General features: G+C 41.8%; 1 protein-coding gene across 2 annotated transcripts in view; it reads left to right on the top strand.

The window, feature by feature from the left end:
- The window catches only part of LOC107271277 (inhibitory POU protein), a 24106-nt gene extending 17241 nt beyond the window's left edge, over window positions 1-6865 (top strand). For both annotated transcript variants that reach the window (XM_015747065.2, XM_015747064.2), the window contains exon 4: window positions 1977-6865. In XM_015747065.2, coding sequence (XP_015602551.1) covers window positions 1977-2726 — 750 coding nt within the window. In that variant the 3' untranslated portion in view covers window positions 2727-6865. The remainder of the gene's footprint in view (window positions 1-1976) is intronic.
- The last annotated feature ends 12029 nt before the right edge of the window (window positions 6866-18894 follow it).

Here is an 18894-nt window from a genome sequence, read left to right as displayed (position 1 = left end):
CCCTGCTTCGTAGTCTTATCATTATCATTGACCTTGAGAACTTTCTAAGCAGTAACATTATTTACTACATACTTAAGGGATTCTCCGTATCATCCGACAAGTTTCAGTCCAACCTGCCGTTTAGGGTTGGAAGTAGGTAAAAAAATATGAAGGGAGCTCATAAATAATTTGTAAGGGGTCGCGCGCCGCTGACGACGCTCTGGCGCCCGGCACGTGCTGCATAATTGTGCGTGTCACCCACCCCCTCCCCGCCCTTATAACCATTTTTCTCATGTGTACTAGTATATACGCGCCTGCTTCGTTCCCCTGTTGCTACATTGTCTCTCTTGACAGTCACAATCGCACGTGCTCCTCGAGTACCACTCGAGTTACACGCTTTTTAAGCGCTCGACTACAGGAACAACCCCCAATAATACGAAACGACAGATATTCATCTTACCACAACATTCAATGCAATTTAAGGTATATTTACGGCAGCCTGGTATGTCGAAATTATTTTTTCTTGCATTTGGCAATATCTCAATATAGTACAAGTGTAATACGTATACACGTTAGGAAGCATATTTTCCATGGCATATGGTGTAAATTACAGTGCTTGAGTTGTCTTTATCGTAGGATGATTTGGGCGTGCACACCCTATAAATTCGATTTGAAGCGTTATAAATTTTCTATGGGGTAATGAGGAGCTCAATGTAATCTTATCGTTAGTGATAGTAATTTTTCTTATGGGCTCGTAATTCCTTAACGCGTTGGGTACTTGTGTTATCGACTAGGTTGTATTTATGGGATTTTTATTTTATACACACTCTACGCTATCCCGATGCTTTGTACACGATTACATCTATGATGGTTGTTCAATAAAATTCCACGTGACTCGTAATGTTGATACATTGCTGTCTGGATGGATTTTGTACGAAAAGCATTTTTACGTCAAATTTCCAGCATTATGGCAGCCGGCACTAACTCGTATACATTTGATAAGTGGTTTATATAGGTATAGGACGTAAATGAAATTCCAGTTTATGAGAACTCGTAGGGAGTCTCAAAAGAGACTGGATGGCAATACCGATTAGAAAGACAAAGATAGAAGAGGGTGTAAGATTCCGGCACGCGAGCAATGTACCGATATAACCGCGTGGCAACGTAGCCGGTAGCGAAACGATCGCGTTGAGAAAATCCGAGAATCCCGACTTTTCATCCCCTAAAGCTACGGGGGTAGGGGGCTGATGCCCGTGGGAGAAAAATATATCTAAGGGTGTACAAGGACGTTGAGCTGTACTATGGTATGGTACAGTAGGGTATAGGGTAGGGGTATGGTATGATGTTATCCCATAAGTCTAAGAAGAATCGCGAGGGTTTACGTCGGCTCAATCGAATCGTAGTTACAGTTGAAGCTGGAAGCCGAGGCGGAGCCTTATAAAATAACATAATTTAATTTGAGCGAAGATAGACGGATCTCGGGGTCGAAGGGCGCGTGCCAGCCAACTACCCTACCATAGCCGGTGAGCCAACCAGCCACACTCTCATCTGGCAGTATCGTAAGGGAGGAATGGGCCGGGAGCCATAGTAAGCTCAACCCCTAATCGCGACTCGATGGGAAACGGCAATTGAATTATTCAAGTTGGCGCAAGGCCGTTGCAGTGGCGAATAAAGGGAATTACACGGTGCCCTTTCGGCGCAGTCGATCTCCCCTCCGTCAAGATTCAGACATTTTTGTGCTCTTTTTTTTTTTTTTTTTAAGTGAAACGCCCAACAAACTACTCTCAATTGATTTATCGACGTGCCTGTAACTCTAGAGAAAAATTGCCACTGCTGTCTCATTTGTCCGATACCCATGTTATGATCTATATCAGTGATCCGTATTACAGTTTTTTTTTTTGTATTATGTGATTTAAGTACCGTGTTAAGTATAATAATAACTGTGACGTATAGGATCGTCGGTGTAATACAAGTTAGATTATGTTAAATTGTCGCAGATGAGCCATCCTGGTATGGAGAGCCTGGACATGCTGGACCCGGCGAACTCGATGACAACACTAACGCCCATGTCAGACAGTGGCGGTGGTGGTCCAGGTCATCACGGTGGGATTCACGGGCCTTCGGTGTACGGCGGAATGAATGGAATGATGGGCCATCATCATCACACGAACATTGGAAGCAGCGTGCCGCATCCTCATCATCATCCAGCAATGGCAGCAGCGGCGGCAGCAGCTGCGGCGGCTGGTCTTCACCCAGATGCCGACACGGACCCCAGAGAGCTGGAAGCATTCGCCGAGAGGTTCAAACAGAGACGTATAAAGCTGGGCGTGACGCAGGCGGACGTCGGTAAAGCTCTGGCGAATCTGAAGCTGCCAGGCGTCGGGGCGCTCTCGCAGTCTACGATATGTCGCTTCGAGTCGCTCACGCTGTCCCACAATAACATGATAGCTCTGAAGCCGATTCTCCAAGCGTGGCTCGAGGAGGCCGAGGCTCAGGCGAAGAACAAGAGACGCGACCCGGACGCCCCGTCGGTCCTACCTGCCGGCGAGAAGAAGAGGAAGCGCACCAGCATCGCGGCCCCGGAGAAACGTTCCCTCGAGGCTTACTTTGCTGTACAACCCAGACCCTCCGGCGAGAAGATAGCCGCCATCGCCGAGAAACTCGACCTTAAGAAGAACGTCGTCAGGGTGTGGTTCTGTAATCAGCGACAGAAGCAGAAGAGGATGAAATTCGCCGCTCAGCATTGACCCGAGGGCGGCTTGTGACAGCAAAACTGACTGTACCCGCCGCCCAGTCTTGAACCTAAACCTGAACCCTTGAACGAATATCAGGGCTGGCCCTGAAGTGGACCGTTGATATTTTTATTTATTTATTCTCATTCTTTTAGGTTGCACCCTTCATTTTCAACCTCATTCTCAAGGGTTCGCTTACAAAGGTTCTGACTAGGTGCGGGCACACGGGTCAATGTCACAGGCATTGCAACACGGCGTCTCCAATGAACATCCTTTTTGACACCTGCAGGCTTACTCGTTGCGACTAACGTGTCAAGGGTCGATCCTAAAGGGTTATCCATAAGATAGGGGTAATCCTGCAGATGTACTTTCCGCTGAATCTGAGATGTATTACGCGTTTTCTATTGATGCCGATGATGAGTTCATAATCGCGCGAGCACAGTGTAAATCCCTGTTATCTGGTGTCTTCTTCAATTCTATCGTGTTTACTTTCTCATTCGTTTTTTTCTTCCTCTTCGTTACCAGAAGCATAGGAAGATACCAGAGAACTCGACGGGAGATCGGAAAAGTACAATGTAAAGCATAAAGCTATAAAGTAACGTATTTGTTATAGAAAAGTGTCGAGGGGGCTAAGAGAAAGGAAAAAATTTAATAAACGAGAGACAGAGATAGTCGAAAACGCTTGGGGGATAAAACAACGGATACACAAAAATGGAGAACGAAGCCGTGCAAGTGGGAGCTGATGAGAAAATAAAAACACAAAGTGATATTAATCCTAATTGACGATACGAGGTAGCTCGCGTGACGGAGACAAAAGAAACCAAAGAAGAGGAGAAAAAGTGGCATAGTGACAGTACGATGTAAGTCTACGTAGTGATATTGGACAATCAGTGAAAAGACTGTATCATATAAATATTTGAAGCAATACCGTAGATTTTAGGGCGAATATTACATTATAGCAAATGCGCGCGCAGGCCTCTCATTTCATAGCAAAAAAAAAAAAGAAAGAAAGAAAAAGGTAAATAACGTAACGTACCTTTTCTCAGGCACGTGGCCACACAGTACACAGCAGACTGCACGGAAGAAACGCGTACACGAACATTTGTACCCAACACCAAAAATTACCTCCGTATCCAACAATAATTCTAGACAAGAAGAAAAAGAAAAAAAACCGAAAGAACTTTCTTATCCGAAAATCATATCTGATTTTTGTTCTTGGCTAAAGTAAGCACTTTTGGTGGCGTACTGGGAATTCAGTAAGAATTACGGAACCAGCTGAACATACTTGAATTCCGTTGGAAACGGATTTAACGTGGATTTTCATTCGTGCTTGTTCCCAAGCAATATGTCATGGAGATTGCAGCGATGTGAGATGGAGGTTTATGTAATAATAATTAATGCGATGAGTAGCGAATGGTCATTTTTAATCTGTACATAGTTAGGCTAAGTATTTTCTAGTCGAATTATATAGTCGAATTAAAGAGACACCAGAAAGTCATACTCTGCGTGCGACCACGAAGAGTCACCCGATTACTTTCCGTTGGACGTTTCCTAAAAAAAAAAAAAATTGGCGAAAAATAAAATGACAAGCTCACGTTCGTATCCCCAGAAACGTTGAAAATTGTCCAAAAATTGGCCCTCTCTATTAGTTAGCTAAGAATCCTAGTGCAATATAGCCTCTGGTGCCGTTTCATTTTATCGTAATGATTATAGGAATTTCTTAAGGGACGGTACGATATATTGTTGTCGCTCGTTAATGCATTGTTTGATTTATTTATTTTTCAAAAGCTTTCTCTTGTACCTCGTTTGTATTTATATGAGAAGAAGGAGCGAGCAGAGAAGAAAGAGATGGCTATTTGATACTTATGATCTGACTGGTGGGATGCCATTAATAACGCGACAAAAAAGTATTCCAGTGCTAGACGATTCAAGCGTACCGCCTGAAACTGGCTTAACCATGGAGATCGAATGAACGGAGCTAACTTCAGCCGGTACGTTTGAGTTGCCTATAGCCTTATATATTAAAGACAGGGTAAACAGCATTAAGTCGTGTCGCGAATGCGCTTTTATTATGACATTAGTGACCAGGTAGTCATATTATCCATCATTGAAGAGCGATGGAATGAATTAATGATTGAAAAAAAAAGTTGTACGAATGAAATGAAACGAATAAACGAAATCAAATGTAAAGGCATACATACTAAACGATGTGTGAATATTTGCGGCTCTAGTCACATAGAAAATAGAGTTGAGAATGCCATTAATGGTATCCCATCGGATAAATTTTTCATCCCCAATAATAAGGTCCATCTAGTCTATCTGACCACCATAACCTCGAATCCCCGTAGAACCAACGGAGAGATTACTCTCAAGAAATTTTCCTTCTTCCTCTCTCTCCTCTCCGCCCACCAACCCCTTTCCCACATCTCCCCACTCTAGGCTAATTAATTACACCTAATTTAAATGTTTATACGAAGTTTCGAACGAAGCCAAAAGAAATTGTTGAGGTCGTCGCGCCTTTGGATCTTACTCATTGAATTCCGTATACCTGTGAACTCACCTTTAACAAACCTATGTACTTTTTAGTATATCTCGATATGATGACACGGAGCGAGACGAGTGTCGTAGAAAGGTTTGTCATTTATTTCACTCCTTTCACTTTATTCCTTTCCTCGTGTACTCCTTCAGAATTACTATTGTCCCTCTTTAATTTTCTTTTCTTTTTTCTTTTTTCTTGAAACTTATTGCACTCCATCCACGCACCCAGTTACACCCCTTCATGCTTTACGCCCGAAATTATTTATCGAGCTTTCTCTTTATTCCTTGCCGACGATCGATTCATCCTACTTACAAGCTCTTCACCCTCATCGTCGACCCAACCACCCACCACCCACCACCCATTCTCAGTCCCATACCTTGCCCTTTGGTTTCCATTTATGTACATACTTCTCTTTGTCTTTTATACCTACCCACCTTAGCATATTCCAGCCCTCCTATAATTATCAGACACGTTACCTCTACCATAAAGCCTATACAATATCATGAAACGTAATATTTCTCCTCTGTTCTTTTCTTTTCCTTCTTAATTCGTTTTATTCTTCTTTTTCCATTTATTATTCACATCTATTTCTTACTTACTTTTCTCAACGCTTTACTCTTCTCCACTCGCGTCACTGTCTCGTGCATTCAAAAGATATCCGGGTATCGTTCAAGGAGTAAGGCTTCATGCGTGGTTAAACCATTATAACGATATAATAAAGACGCAGAAGAAAGAAAAAAGACATATCATAAAAGTATTAATTAAATTTGCCTGACGATGTAGAAATTTATAATGTAAAAAGGGCGCGATCGCGGCCAGCTTGCCGAGAGTGGACGAAACAGGAGATAACAATGAGGTTAGAATATTATAATAAGAAGACGTGTAGGTAAGAGGTACGAATAGCGTGGCGACATCTGTCGGTAATTTTTGATAATAGGTTGCAGGGACTGCACAGTCTTCTACGTACTTTAACACGATACGAAAAACTGACAGCTGTTCCAGCTTCTTCTAACCAAGACCGGTTAACTTTTGTAAATACTCAAATTGTAAATCTAACCCCTCGATTAATCGCGGGAAACGTTCGCGCTGTCACTCACGAAAATCCCTAAAGTGATAATGATGTCTTTACAGCAAGGCTACACGTCATCTTTATACTTCGGGATTCACGACCTTATGAGTCTATGAAGACGTTTTATTTGTTTCTAGAAATAAGGTATGCATATATCTAGAGAGAGAAAATGAGAGAACGAAAGTGAATGTAAAGAAAGAGAAAGAGAGATTCCTGTTTTATCAAATGCTGGCCGCATTGAATTTTGTGTGTGTGTGCGTGTGCGTCTGTGAGAGAGAGACAGAGAGAGAGAGTGAGTGAGAGAAGTGGAAGAGAGAGAAGAGATAAACGAGACAAACGATGTGGTCAACATGGCCGTCAGTTTCTTCTCGTTCATTATTCTGTACATATCATGTGCCATAACTCATTTAACGTACTTCGTGTCCAACTTTGTTCCAAGTACCTACTCAACTATAAATACTATATAGTATGATAAAATAAATCTCGATGTTATTAATAAACTGTGGTACCTCTCTTGGATTATTCTCTTGCAACATGGGACAATAATTTGACTCATTGATTCTTTATCACGTGTATCTCCTTTCTCTTTTCATCCTCTTGATCCAGTTTACTTTTGTTTTTCGTTCATACGAATCTCCGAGTTATCAATTGCCTCACTGAATTTCGCGTGGGTATCACGAGTTATTTTATTTTATTTTCAGAATACTCGTACGTATGAATATACTTTTAATACGTGGCAGACTGTTAAGGATCTTGTGAAATCTGGAAATCTTACTATGCTCATGAGTCATGACGTAAGCGAGGATCTGGCTTAAATGTAATTTACGTAAGGAATAATGCATTCAAGTGGAACCGGTACGTATAATAGCTATAGTATATCGTATTACATTGGACAACCTGTGAAAGCCCCATAACGAAAGGCCTAATAATTTGAGCATGGTAATTGACATCGTTCTCGCTTGGCCCTCGGCTCTCTGGGCTATGGGCCACTCTCCCATGAATAATTCACTGGGTCCGCGGCGCGCGTGATGGAATCGCTAATTTTTCATAATTCCCTTAGTCCCGCTCGCTTATGGTGGTAATCGAGTGTTTTCACCCGATAATCGTCTATCCCCTCTTTGGAGGAGTCACTTCGCAATGTGCTTTCTTTCCTCCTTGCCAATTTACATTGATCTACGCACTTTCGATCGGATAACACAGGATCATTTAAAATTCGATTTACTTTTAAATACCTGTCACTATTATTGGATAACGTGAATCGAAAAAGATTGTTTTGAAAAATACAAAACTGACAAAGAATATAATAAACTTTTTTTTTATTTGAAGAAAAAAAGGACCGAAATATATTTTTACATAGAGCACGGCACGATTTCTGTATACCCTCCACGTTGTGCACGTGAATGTCCATAAATTTTGACCTTTTCGCATTTGTGTACCGGAAGTTTAACAAATCTAAAAACTATCCTTTGTCCGATCTACTGATCATATATGCGATTTATGAAAGGAAATAAAACTGCTTGACTTTTTGACAATACGGTACATGCTTGTTAACCAACTATTTCACAAGGTTTGCCAACTTTTCTATGAATCGCGTGACAACGTTAAAAAAAATATTAAAATAAGATAGAAACGAAAAGAGGTACCTTGCGTGTAATTAAACATTCATACGGGACTACTCAACAAGATTGTCTATCTGAATCATGAGCATTAGTGGCAAAGAGATTTTTTCGTCGCGGAAAATTCAGATAAAAAATCAAATTACACAGTTGATGAATTTCGACAGAAAAAAAAAAGATAATACCTATACTAAACATACTACACGTATGCCTATACCAAACATATACCACAGTGACAAGGAGTGGTGCGAGGAGAGGAAATAAAATATTACCATCATTTCAGCCTCAGTCACGATTACCAAAACCGCATTTAATCCCTGACAGGCTTGAATGGCGTCGAGATAATGAGAATGGGTTTCGAATTCTCCACCGACCTCTGACCTCTGACTGATCAAGCATCCAGATAGAATCGATCCGTTCTACGTCGCTACTGATACGCCAGAAATTGGTGAACCGCATTCTGGAATCTGCTTTCCTCATTTTCTCAACAATCAATCATATGCCTAGAGTCTCCGAAAAAGAAGGGGAATGAAGAAAAACATTATCGGCTCTGCTAATTGCCGTACAACGTAAACATACCTACCCTCGTGCCCTTTGCCCTCTGTCCTAAGGGGTGTTTATTCAATATCCACATGGGCCCACTCGCTATGCCTATACATGGTACATGTATGAATACGTTCAATATGTATATAGACTATACGTAACATACGTATGTACAGTCTCTGTTGGTAATACACAATATTATGCTGTATGGTACTTTTACTTACTATACCATAATGTTCCTACTGCCGAAGCATTCCTTCTTCTTTCTCACTCGCTCTTTCGTTGCACAGAACACTGCAAGTTCATTCGCTCGCTCACTCACTCTCATTTGCAGTAGAAACCAGCGGCTTGTTCAATACTATAGGCTACGTGTGTATATGGTACTTGAACCTACTATATTATAATTTTCGTATTGTTAAAGCATTGCCTCTCTCTCACTCGCTCTTTCGCAGAACACTGAAAATTCATTCGCTCGCTCACTCACTCTCATTTGCAATAGAAACCAGCAGCTTGTTCAATACTACAGGCTACGTGTATGTATGTACAATATACGTATGTATAAGCGTGGCCGACATGTGGCAGGCGAGGCTGCGCCTGTAGCTTTTGTTAAATATCGTGTTTACACTTATTCGCTTCCCACCACCGTAGACAAGCCACCCTTATTCTTACACGAGAATTTTGCCACTTTATGGCCCTACGGGCTTCTTTGATTATTATACACTGAGCAATTGAATTGTTGAATGACTTGCGATGGGTTTAGGTTAGGCTAGAGATATGGTTATTCAATTAATATTATGGGTGTATTACGTAATTGAAGCACGTTTGAGGTTATTAAATTACAGTCGATCGGGTATCGCGAAATTAAATGATGCCGGCATAGTAGATTGAACTGGATATAGGATATGTAATAGTACAGTGAATATAGTTATTGTATATTGCAGTTATATTTGCAAAAAGTATACGTGGCAAAAGTTTATTTCTATATTTTCAAATGGCATAAAGACTTTATCTGGGCTAAATAAGAATTTTCTTCGGAGTTGAGGTTACTGCTGATTTAGAACTGTATTTTTAGGAGTATCTATGCGGATAACTGGTGAATAAGACACGAAGCGAAGGACAATCAACCCTTGTGGTTGAACCCTTGAAGAAGTACTCGACAGAGAATTCCAAGCATGTATATAGGGTTTATGGGGTGGTTTTATTGTAGACTATAGAAATGGTGTCGTTCGGTGGCCTCTTGAATCCTGGGAAAAAGTGTAAAAGTATAAGAACAGGTGAATGGCAGGATGAAAAATCGTATACTTCTGGCCAATCAGAATTTAGTCACCCTCTTGGGTTAACCGTGATAGCCAGAAATATACTGTGATGGTATATACCTATATATAGAGAGCAACCTCATAGTGCGCAACCCCCCTTGTATCTCTCGCCTTAATAGAAACTTGGTAATCTTCTGTCTCATATTTAAGCGGAAACGAGTTAGCGCGATGGAGAGATGCGCGCGCAGCTTCCGTGTTTTACGGGGGTGTTAATGGAGTCGCAGAAGTGGGTCCAGCCACCCTCCGCTAAGGGATGCGAGAACAGCCCCTCGTTTTAATTGAAAAAATATGAACTTTCTCTTGCGCCCCGAAAGCACTTTCTCTGGACGATATTAAAAACCAAAAGTAAGATAGAGAGGGGGAGAGAGAGAGAAAAAAAATAATAAAATAAAACCATGAGCTCACGAACGTTATCAGGAGGGTGAAAAGTCATAGGCCTCTTCTTGGCTAATTACAAAAACAGTCGACACTCCGTAGGTTCCTTCTTATGATTTCATCTTTCTTTTTTTTTCTTTCTTAATCATCCCAACTTCCCTTAACCACCCCTAAGTCTTACCCTGCTTTCCCAGAAGAGCCTTTCCGTCGTTGAAAGGCCATGAAATTTTTTTATTTTTTTCTTCACCCTTATTACGCCCATTCAGAACTTGTTAGTTCGTCTTTCCGGCGACGGTGGACATGGCGGCGACACCGTCATCAACCTGCGAATAATACATGGGCAAATTGTAGTCGACCTGATAGATATGTAGAATGTGTGGGCAGACACGGGTGGTATATCGTCGCCACCCATGAGGCTGCATCTGAACTACCTTATTCATATTCCAGGAGGAAGCTCGCCTGAGAAAGTAGATAAAGGGGACTACTTTTTTTTTTTGAAATATAGAATGCACTCACCGCAGCCTGTGACCATGCAGAATATGTTCGATTTGCATGCGAAACTTCATCTCCAGAGCCACGGTAAGTCACGACGATAACAGTAGATATATCACGTATGTATATCCTGATTCTGTCTCTCCTTTGATATTTCAGAATCAAAGGTTGATCCGTTGGATTAAGACGCAGCAAGGAGTAGACAAGAGTCAAGATACAAAGTAAAGCAGAAGATGACACTGAAAATTAATGAACAACACAGATAGCAATGACAAGATGAAACTCCATAAATTCTGTTTCGAGTTTTTACATCACAATATCTTTAGTCAAAGTCCCAGGATATCATATTTACCTGTGACTAGTTGGCATGTGAACAATCGACACTGCGCATGCGCACGACTCTCCTATTCGCGCCATGTTTAACGGCCGTGCGCGTAAAAACAGCTTGTCTTAGCTAATCAAGGCCTTCCTTAGGTATAATCCTGGCTTAGCGGCGACTTAAATATTCCTTGTAAACTCCAGCTTACGGGATTACTAAGTAGCGAGAGCTTTCACCTAAGTAGCGTCTCTCCTTACTATATATATCTTGCCGTTTCTGCCCTTCTCCACACACCTAGCGATACACAAACTGTCCTCCTCTATTTCATCGACTTTCTTTATTCTGACTTTTACTACCTTCACTCTTACACCTATTCTAAAGTAGTAGATCATTTGACGGTTAAATCTAATTCCCATTTCTAAACTCTTTGTTGTATATAAAACTAGAATACTATACAATTCAATACGTACGTTCTGATTACAATGCGTATATAATACTCCAACATTTTCAGATATCAGCCATATACATATACGTAAATACTAGAAATATGCATAGAACCCTTTACAAAGTATCATAACGTTTCTAGGGATATGTTACTATGCAGTTATAGGTTAAGTGCGTACGTGTGTACATACAAGCTAACGTACCTCCAGCTGCTATACTACGACCTGGATGATATTGCCTTACAATTAGTAACAATAAAGAACAAAATAAGCGGGTATGCAAAGCTGAGGGCAGTAAAATGATATATGTTCAATATCAAACCATCCAGCAGAAGTAGACCTACGTTATGGCCGTTCGTCTATAAGAAATCGAGTATTCCTTATCGGCAGGGTGAATTTTTCCTTGATAAATATGACTGGAACAAACATAATGGCCGATACCAATACAGCAAGTGCCAACCTATAGTATAAAAAGGTATTGAAATTCATATAAGAGGTGGCTGGTGCAGGCATTGATGAGGTACGAGCACATGTGTTTTACCTAGCAGATTCTAGGTACGTATCTGCGGACAGTAACGCACACGTGACCCATCGACGAAAAATGTATATGGATGATATACGCAACTCCCTCACACGCATTTAATGTGTAGTACCAAGTGTGTATGTTTTGAGAGCGGTATTATATCGAGCATAAAGAGCGGCCTTGTCCCGTGGGGACGCGCCGTGTGCGTGCTTGCTTGCATGCCTGCCAGTTTCGCTACCCCAACTTGGGGTTGAAACAGCAACCCCTAACCCCTGCCTACTCGCATTCTCTCTCCGCATATAGGTAGTTTATATATGTGTGTATATATTGCACGTGACTATGCCTCGTTCTCCCTTTCGCAAGCTTGCTCAGTCAATCGTTTTCTCTCTTTTTCTCTTTCTTACTTCCTCGCTCACGTTTCTTTTTCTATAGCTCTGCCTCTCTCGCTCTCCCAGCCCACGTTGAATTGGGGCCGAGCAGGTTGATAATCTCCGCATTATATAAAAGCACCTCTCCCGTCTGTTCTACCCGTTCCTACCGCTTTTTATCTCATTATCGCTTTTCGATATTACCTACCCCTCCCTCTCGTTTCACCTACCCTTTACCATCCCCTTCGGCACTGAGCACTAATCCCTATTACTGTAGTGCTTCGACTCTGGGATTTTCTCCCTTCGGCATCGGCCCGGAAGGATTTTTGAATTAATATTATGATTTTTCTTTTTTTGTACCGATAATGCCTCTCTTTTTTATTATCTTTCGTGTAGCGGTCTTTTCTATTTTAATTTGAATTTTTTTCTACGGTTTTTTTTTTTTTTGCTTCATGTTACTTTACAAAGACAATACAGTCTGGGTTCGCTAAGTACTTATTACTCTAGTTCGGATTGACATATAATATAATAATATGAACTTCCGGTTGTTAGAAAATAATTAAGAAAACCATCTATAGCATTAGAAATTGGGCTCATTTTCGACTTTTTTTAATTAACGTAGGATTTGTCAAATGAACAAAAAATAAGAAACAGACAACAGTCGGCATATGGATTAAAGAAAGATTGCATATAAATAATTCTAATGTATTAATTCCTGACTTGCATCCCCCAAAAGATTTATGCTGGATGCATTTTTTTATCCCATCGTTTTTCGACAGTGCACAGCGTAAGCGCATTGCACGCATGGCGAGGGCTGACGTATGAATAAATCCTCGGAGCGTCAAGCAGTGGCAGCCAACGTCGGAAAAGCAATCATCGGTCATCGAAATTAATATCTTTATAAAAATATTTCATTTTATATTCCCCGTTTGTTCTCTATTGAACTTTTGACCTCTTACGTGTTACAAGAGTTCTTAAAGTTTCTAACGCGTGTTACCTCATTCTCCTTCTTCCCCCATAGCTCCCCTGTTCCCATTTCTATTCTTCCTGGTACCACTTTTCTCTCTGTTTCCGTCCGCTTCTCTTTTCTTCTTCTTCCTCGTCAGTTCTTTTATACTTTCCCATCCACTCCAACCATCCGTCCAGACTGTACAATAACCATAGATAATAGGTACCACAGAAACTATAGCCAAGATAGAACTCTTCAAATGTCCATGTACAAACCTCAGAGCGTTGGACAATTGAAGTAGCGACCACGGTAGCAGCGGTTAGCCTCCTGGTGGCTGGCTGGCAGGCTGACTGTATGGGTCGCTGGTTGACTGGACGTTAACTCGCTCCTGGGAATAGCGAAGGGGTAGCCAATACTGTTAAAAGATTAACGCGTTTCTTTTCTAGGTAGTGACGTGACATTAGAAGGGGGAGCAAGGTCCTGGACGGTTCGGCGGTTGGTTCTGACAGTCATGGTCTTTCTTCACTTCCGAGATACCACCCACCAACCTCAAGGTAAAGTATCAGCAACCTCAGTATAGGTATCAGCTACCCATTCGACTGAACCACTACCATCTTGAGAACCCACTACTACCTGGTCCGGCCATATACAGCACTGTCGCTACTTTGGACTTGAGGCGAGCTGCTACTCCAACCTTCTTCAGAATCTCGACGTTGCTTTCTTCTTCTATCCCAAGTACGTATATGTACGTTGTGTGCGTAAAGCAACAGTGCACTCCTGTCCCCGCCTATCAAGCCTCTTTCTATTCTAGCAGGACGACGACCACCACTACTCACCTCTACCATTACCGAAAGGAGAGGAGACGCGGACCGACCCTGGGATACTCACACCGTCCTGCCTGCCTGCTTCCATGTCTGGCTGTCTACCCACTGCCCACTACCACTAGCTGCTACTCTTCTTTCTCTTCTCTTCGCCGGCTGTCGTCTGTCCACACGGCTAAGTGCCCCGCTTTGATTCCCGTCCGCAAACACCGCAGATTCCTATTGACCGGTCTCAGTCCCCTTGGCTATCGCATTAGCTCTGCCGAAATAACGTAAATCGTTCCCTGAAATTCCCTAGAACTAGTTCCCTTTCATGATACCATATAGCAATAGATAGAGGAGTACAGCATATGCTACGCATAGCTTTCGTCATGGCGGAGGATCTGTAAAAGTTCTTTTTTCATTTTATTTCTGATTCTCTGAATTCAGCAGTAGTACTATGTATATACTGGCACAATACGCCATGGCTCTATTATTGTTGATCTTCACATTGTAGTTTGCCAATAATTTCATACCTTTGAACCATCGATGATTTACACTTCATAGAATGCACTGGCAGTTCTGAATAATTGATTTGAAACCTGCGAAACTCGTGTGCTCGCTGCTGGATTTTCTGATAATGCAGAATAGGCCGCGGTGAAGTGGGTGGTTAGCTTGATGAGCCTGGCAAGGGTGGTTTACAGGTCTGGAGAGTAGAAGGGCTAGAGGGCCGGAGGCCTTCAGGATATATTCGCGGTGTCGAGAGCTCCTGAAGGGAGGCAAACCTTGGCTCGGCTTCGCTTCACCCCGTTTAGCTTCTCTTGGCTTCGCTGCAGAGACGCAAACAATCCATGACAATGGACTTTTGTCGAGGCGGGTTGACGTTAATTATTAATGTCTTATCGGTAGACATACCGTTACAGGGCTTTTCCTTAAGGTTTCAACCTTGCTTCTCCCACCTTTATCCCATTGAAGGATAATGATCTCCCACAGCAACCCCCACCGTGGACCCATGCGCGGTTCTCTCATTCTTATAATTTGAAAAAATCTTTCTCCTTTACTTCATCCTTTCAAATTACCTACTGCCTACTAGCTACCGTTAACTACCATCAACTATTATCTGGCAACTAGTACGTACTCACCACTGCCTTCTTGATCTTCTTCTTCCTGAACTGTATCTGATCGAATAACATATCGGTACCAGTTTGAACTGGGGTTGTACCAGCCTCAGCTATTTTTTTCCAGAAGGTGGACGTCCATTAGTGGGCTTTGTGCTTGGCTCATTGTTTTTTCTTATTTCTACCCTCTCCATCTCTAGTACTTTTTTTAAATCTTTTCTAGGGAATAAATTCTCTCCCTTCCTTTTTCTCTATTGCCTCTCGCCTTCTTTTCATCCAACCCCCCGACCCCCCCCCCTCCCGGCCACAGTCCTCTTCGCCCCTCTGACTTTTACCCTCGGGATCCTGGTCCGATCTCGTGATAGACACTCCGCTGACATCTGTGACAGGAAGCGGATCCTGACCAGGACCAAGCCGATCATCTCAAATTACAAAGGGTATCGGAAACGGATTTATTTCCACGCTCCGTTTCCATTACCCGCTTATCCTCGGCAGGATTTCTCGTCGTAGCGTATATAGCAGCATATATTACCCCACGCTCTACTTTATTCCACTACTTTAGTCCACTTTGCCACTAAGCATCAGCTTCCATTCCCTATAAACTGCTTAATGCTATTTTATATAGTAGTTTGAAAAAAAAAGTTTTATGCATATCTGGACTATCGGATTCCCCATGATATTTAAGGTTATGTATATTTCGTCTATTTTCCAGGTAAAAATTTAATTAGGAATATCCTGAAGGAGCATCAGTGCCATGCTAGACGAGCATATAACGATATTGCGTGACATCCCCTAAATATTCAGAAGGGCAGCCAGAGTGGCGATGATGGTGTATACGTGGAAAGAGGCTGTGAGAGGGTATACAGGAGATACAGAGAAGAGGGGTAGAGTAACGGAGCCCTCCGAAAACTTGGCTGCTTTATCTCGGCATTACTCGAAAATTTATTCATATATAATGAAGTAGTGAATAATGAACGAGGTTAACCCCTTGTTCTCTCTGGCGGGCCTATGCCGATGGGACCAGCACTCTCTCTGTGAATGCTGCGCGGAAGAGTAAGAAGTAACAAACACTACGCCAGATTACATTTAACAGCCTGAGTTTGTCGGTGAGGTCCTTACAGGAGTAAGTGAGATTGAGAGAGACAGAGAGAATGGTTCCAGGAAACGAGCGAGCGAGAGATCAGAACACGAGAATGAGAGTAAAGAGAGAGACAGAGAGAGAGGGAAGGAGAGTAGCTCCGGCCGGAATATATTTTCCGTGGAATTACGAGGGATGCGAGGGAATAAAGCGTACCGTATTTGATTATTACCCTTTTAATCTGACTAGGGGCTGGGGCGTGGCTCGCTGCTCGAGACTACGCAATTTATCCATTTCACAACGCTTGTAACAACCCTGTGACCATAACCGTCCATTCATATTTTCCTAGAATCAATTCGAGTAATTTTCCGTTCAAATTACCCTATAGGTGCTGAAAGTGCTACAGTCATATATTTATAAGTATTTTATATCCTACAGAGGAGACAGTATTGTTCAATTTTAATTCTGAGGAAATTACGCCTAGTTGCATTATAGATATCGCGTATAGGAATTGGAACTGAAATGAGTATGCACACTGACATGATCCACAATGCCGTAAAGACAATCAGCGCTTTTTCCTAGACTGATTGTCATCCAGTCAGCCCGCCGGAAGGACAGGGAACGGCTTGTGGTTCGACTTTGGCATTATTCATTATGCAGCTCACAACATGCCGTCACCTGCCACCGCAGACTGCCTGCTTGCCTGCTTGCCTGCCTCGCTACCTGACTATCTATCTACCTAAAGTACTTACCTACCTTTGCTGCTACTAGTCTCTTCGTATACTATCCGCTTCTTCGTAGTCACTAAATGAATTTCACTCTAACCTAAAAAACGTATATTTTATAAAGATCCGTATCGTGTGCTATTACTTGACTCTACTTTACGTGTATATGGTTTAACTTGTTTCTTTTACAGGGAAATCTGGCGATACATCAGGTTCTTTCTTTTTGTAATATTGATTTGCTTCGGTTAAAACTATACCTACGTGTTACGTCGTGTGACACGTATCCCTTTTTCTTATGTCTGCACTTTAACACTGTCCTAACCTCGTACTGCCTATTCTCCACTCAATCCCTTTGGTGTCAACGCGAGGTTCAAGAGGACAGCGTAATGCTGAAATACTTTTTAAAGTACTTTAGAGCAATTACATTCATTCTCAATAGCAACCCTCATCGACCGACTGTCACACTGACTGTTAGTTCCCACAAGACGAGTGTCCGTACTTCGGATTAGGATAGTCACTCTCACGGATCAGAACATCGGAAAAATTTGAATGTGAAATTCGTCATTGTAAATTAGTATATTATTAGCTAATAATATAATAGGATCAGACGCAATTGAAACGTTTGTTATTCTAGTAATTTAAAGTTACAAAAGCTCCAAAGCATAGGTATTGTACATCTGTTACTTTTATGAAATATATTTAGTCTAGGATGAATTTTTTTTACAGGTTGGCAGCAATGATATCACCAGCTGGTCCTGTATAAAATTCATATTACCAATTATCCACGAACATGGTATGACACAAAGTATATTTTTCTCATGTTTCAATGACTTTACAAGTCACGTGTGACTTATTAAAAATGCTATCCTTGTGTTTGGTTATTACAACAACAGTTCTTACTTACAGATTGGCTGTATAACACAACTCATATAGATCTTACTGAAGTATCGATAACATCTATACAGAATTGATGAATACAATTGGTAATGATTGATCGCTTACTCTCCGTACAAATAAAGTTATTATTTAATTCGTAACGGTAGAGAATGTTTTGTCCAAGTGATTCCACGAATAGTTTACGTTAATTATAGTGAAAGGTCGTTTCACATGGTTCCAACAAGATTACATCATCTCCGTAACTAGTTTGACACCTCTATGCGTCAAATACCCCAGACACAAAGATCCAAACATACGTTTTCGTATATTTATCAAAAATAGCTATCTAGGTAGTCACTTTACACTCTACGTCCAAAGGTAAAATATCCCTATGCAATATGTCCATCTAAAAACGACTAGTCAGAATTTCCTTTGTCCTCGACAATAGCCATCACGTATCGTCATAGTCTATGGACGTAATATTAAAAGAAGGACAATCAGACTAGATATGAATTTCTTTGTGATGTTTCAAATGACACGAATTTATAACTCAAAAAATGCATAAAAATTTCGGTCCTCTGTTAACTTACATTTCTCATTCCTATTTAGGCAGCATTCTTGACGTCGACAATTCTCCTGTAATACCTGCTTAAAGGATTTTCGATAAAAGTACATACAAATGTGAGAGCAGGATAAACGAGAGATACTGAGGATTACGATATATAGGTAGGAGAAGGACGTTACTACTATCCGCCTATGGTGGTCACTGCAGTCGCATTAGTTAGGACTAACAACGCTGGCGGACAATCAAAAGCTGATGGGCCATGATTCGCTATGATAATGAACCATGAATACGTCATGAGTCGAGTGAGCTGGGGACGCCAACTCCTCGCTTCGCTCACGGGGCTGATGGTACTGCCGGCCGAGCTCGAGGCAGCAACGGTGGGGCTTTCGACGGGGTTGAGGGGAGGGTTGGTAGGACATGCTGAAGGGACGTGCCATGCCGGGACCATCACGAGAGAACGGGAGGAGAG

Source organism: Cephus cinctus, unplaced genomic scaffold (genome assembly GCF_000341935.2).
Source record: "Cephus cinctus unplaced genomic scaffold, Ccin1 Ccin1_scaffold0929, whole genome shotgun sequence".
NCBI lineage: Eukaryota > Metazoa > Arthropoda > Insecta > Hymenoptera > Cephidae > Cephus > Cephus cinctus.
The sequence above is the reverse complement of the archived record's forward strand: the minus strand, read 5'-3'. Positions and strand labels throughout refer to the sequence as shown.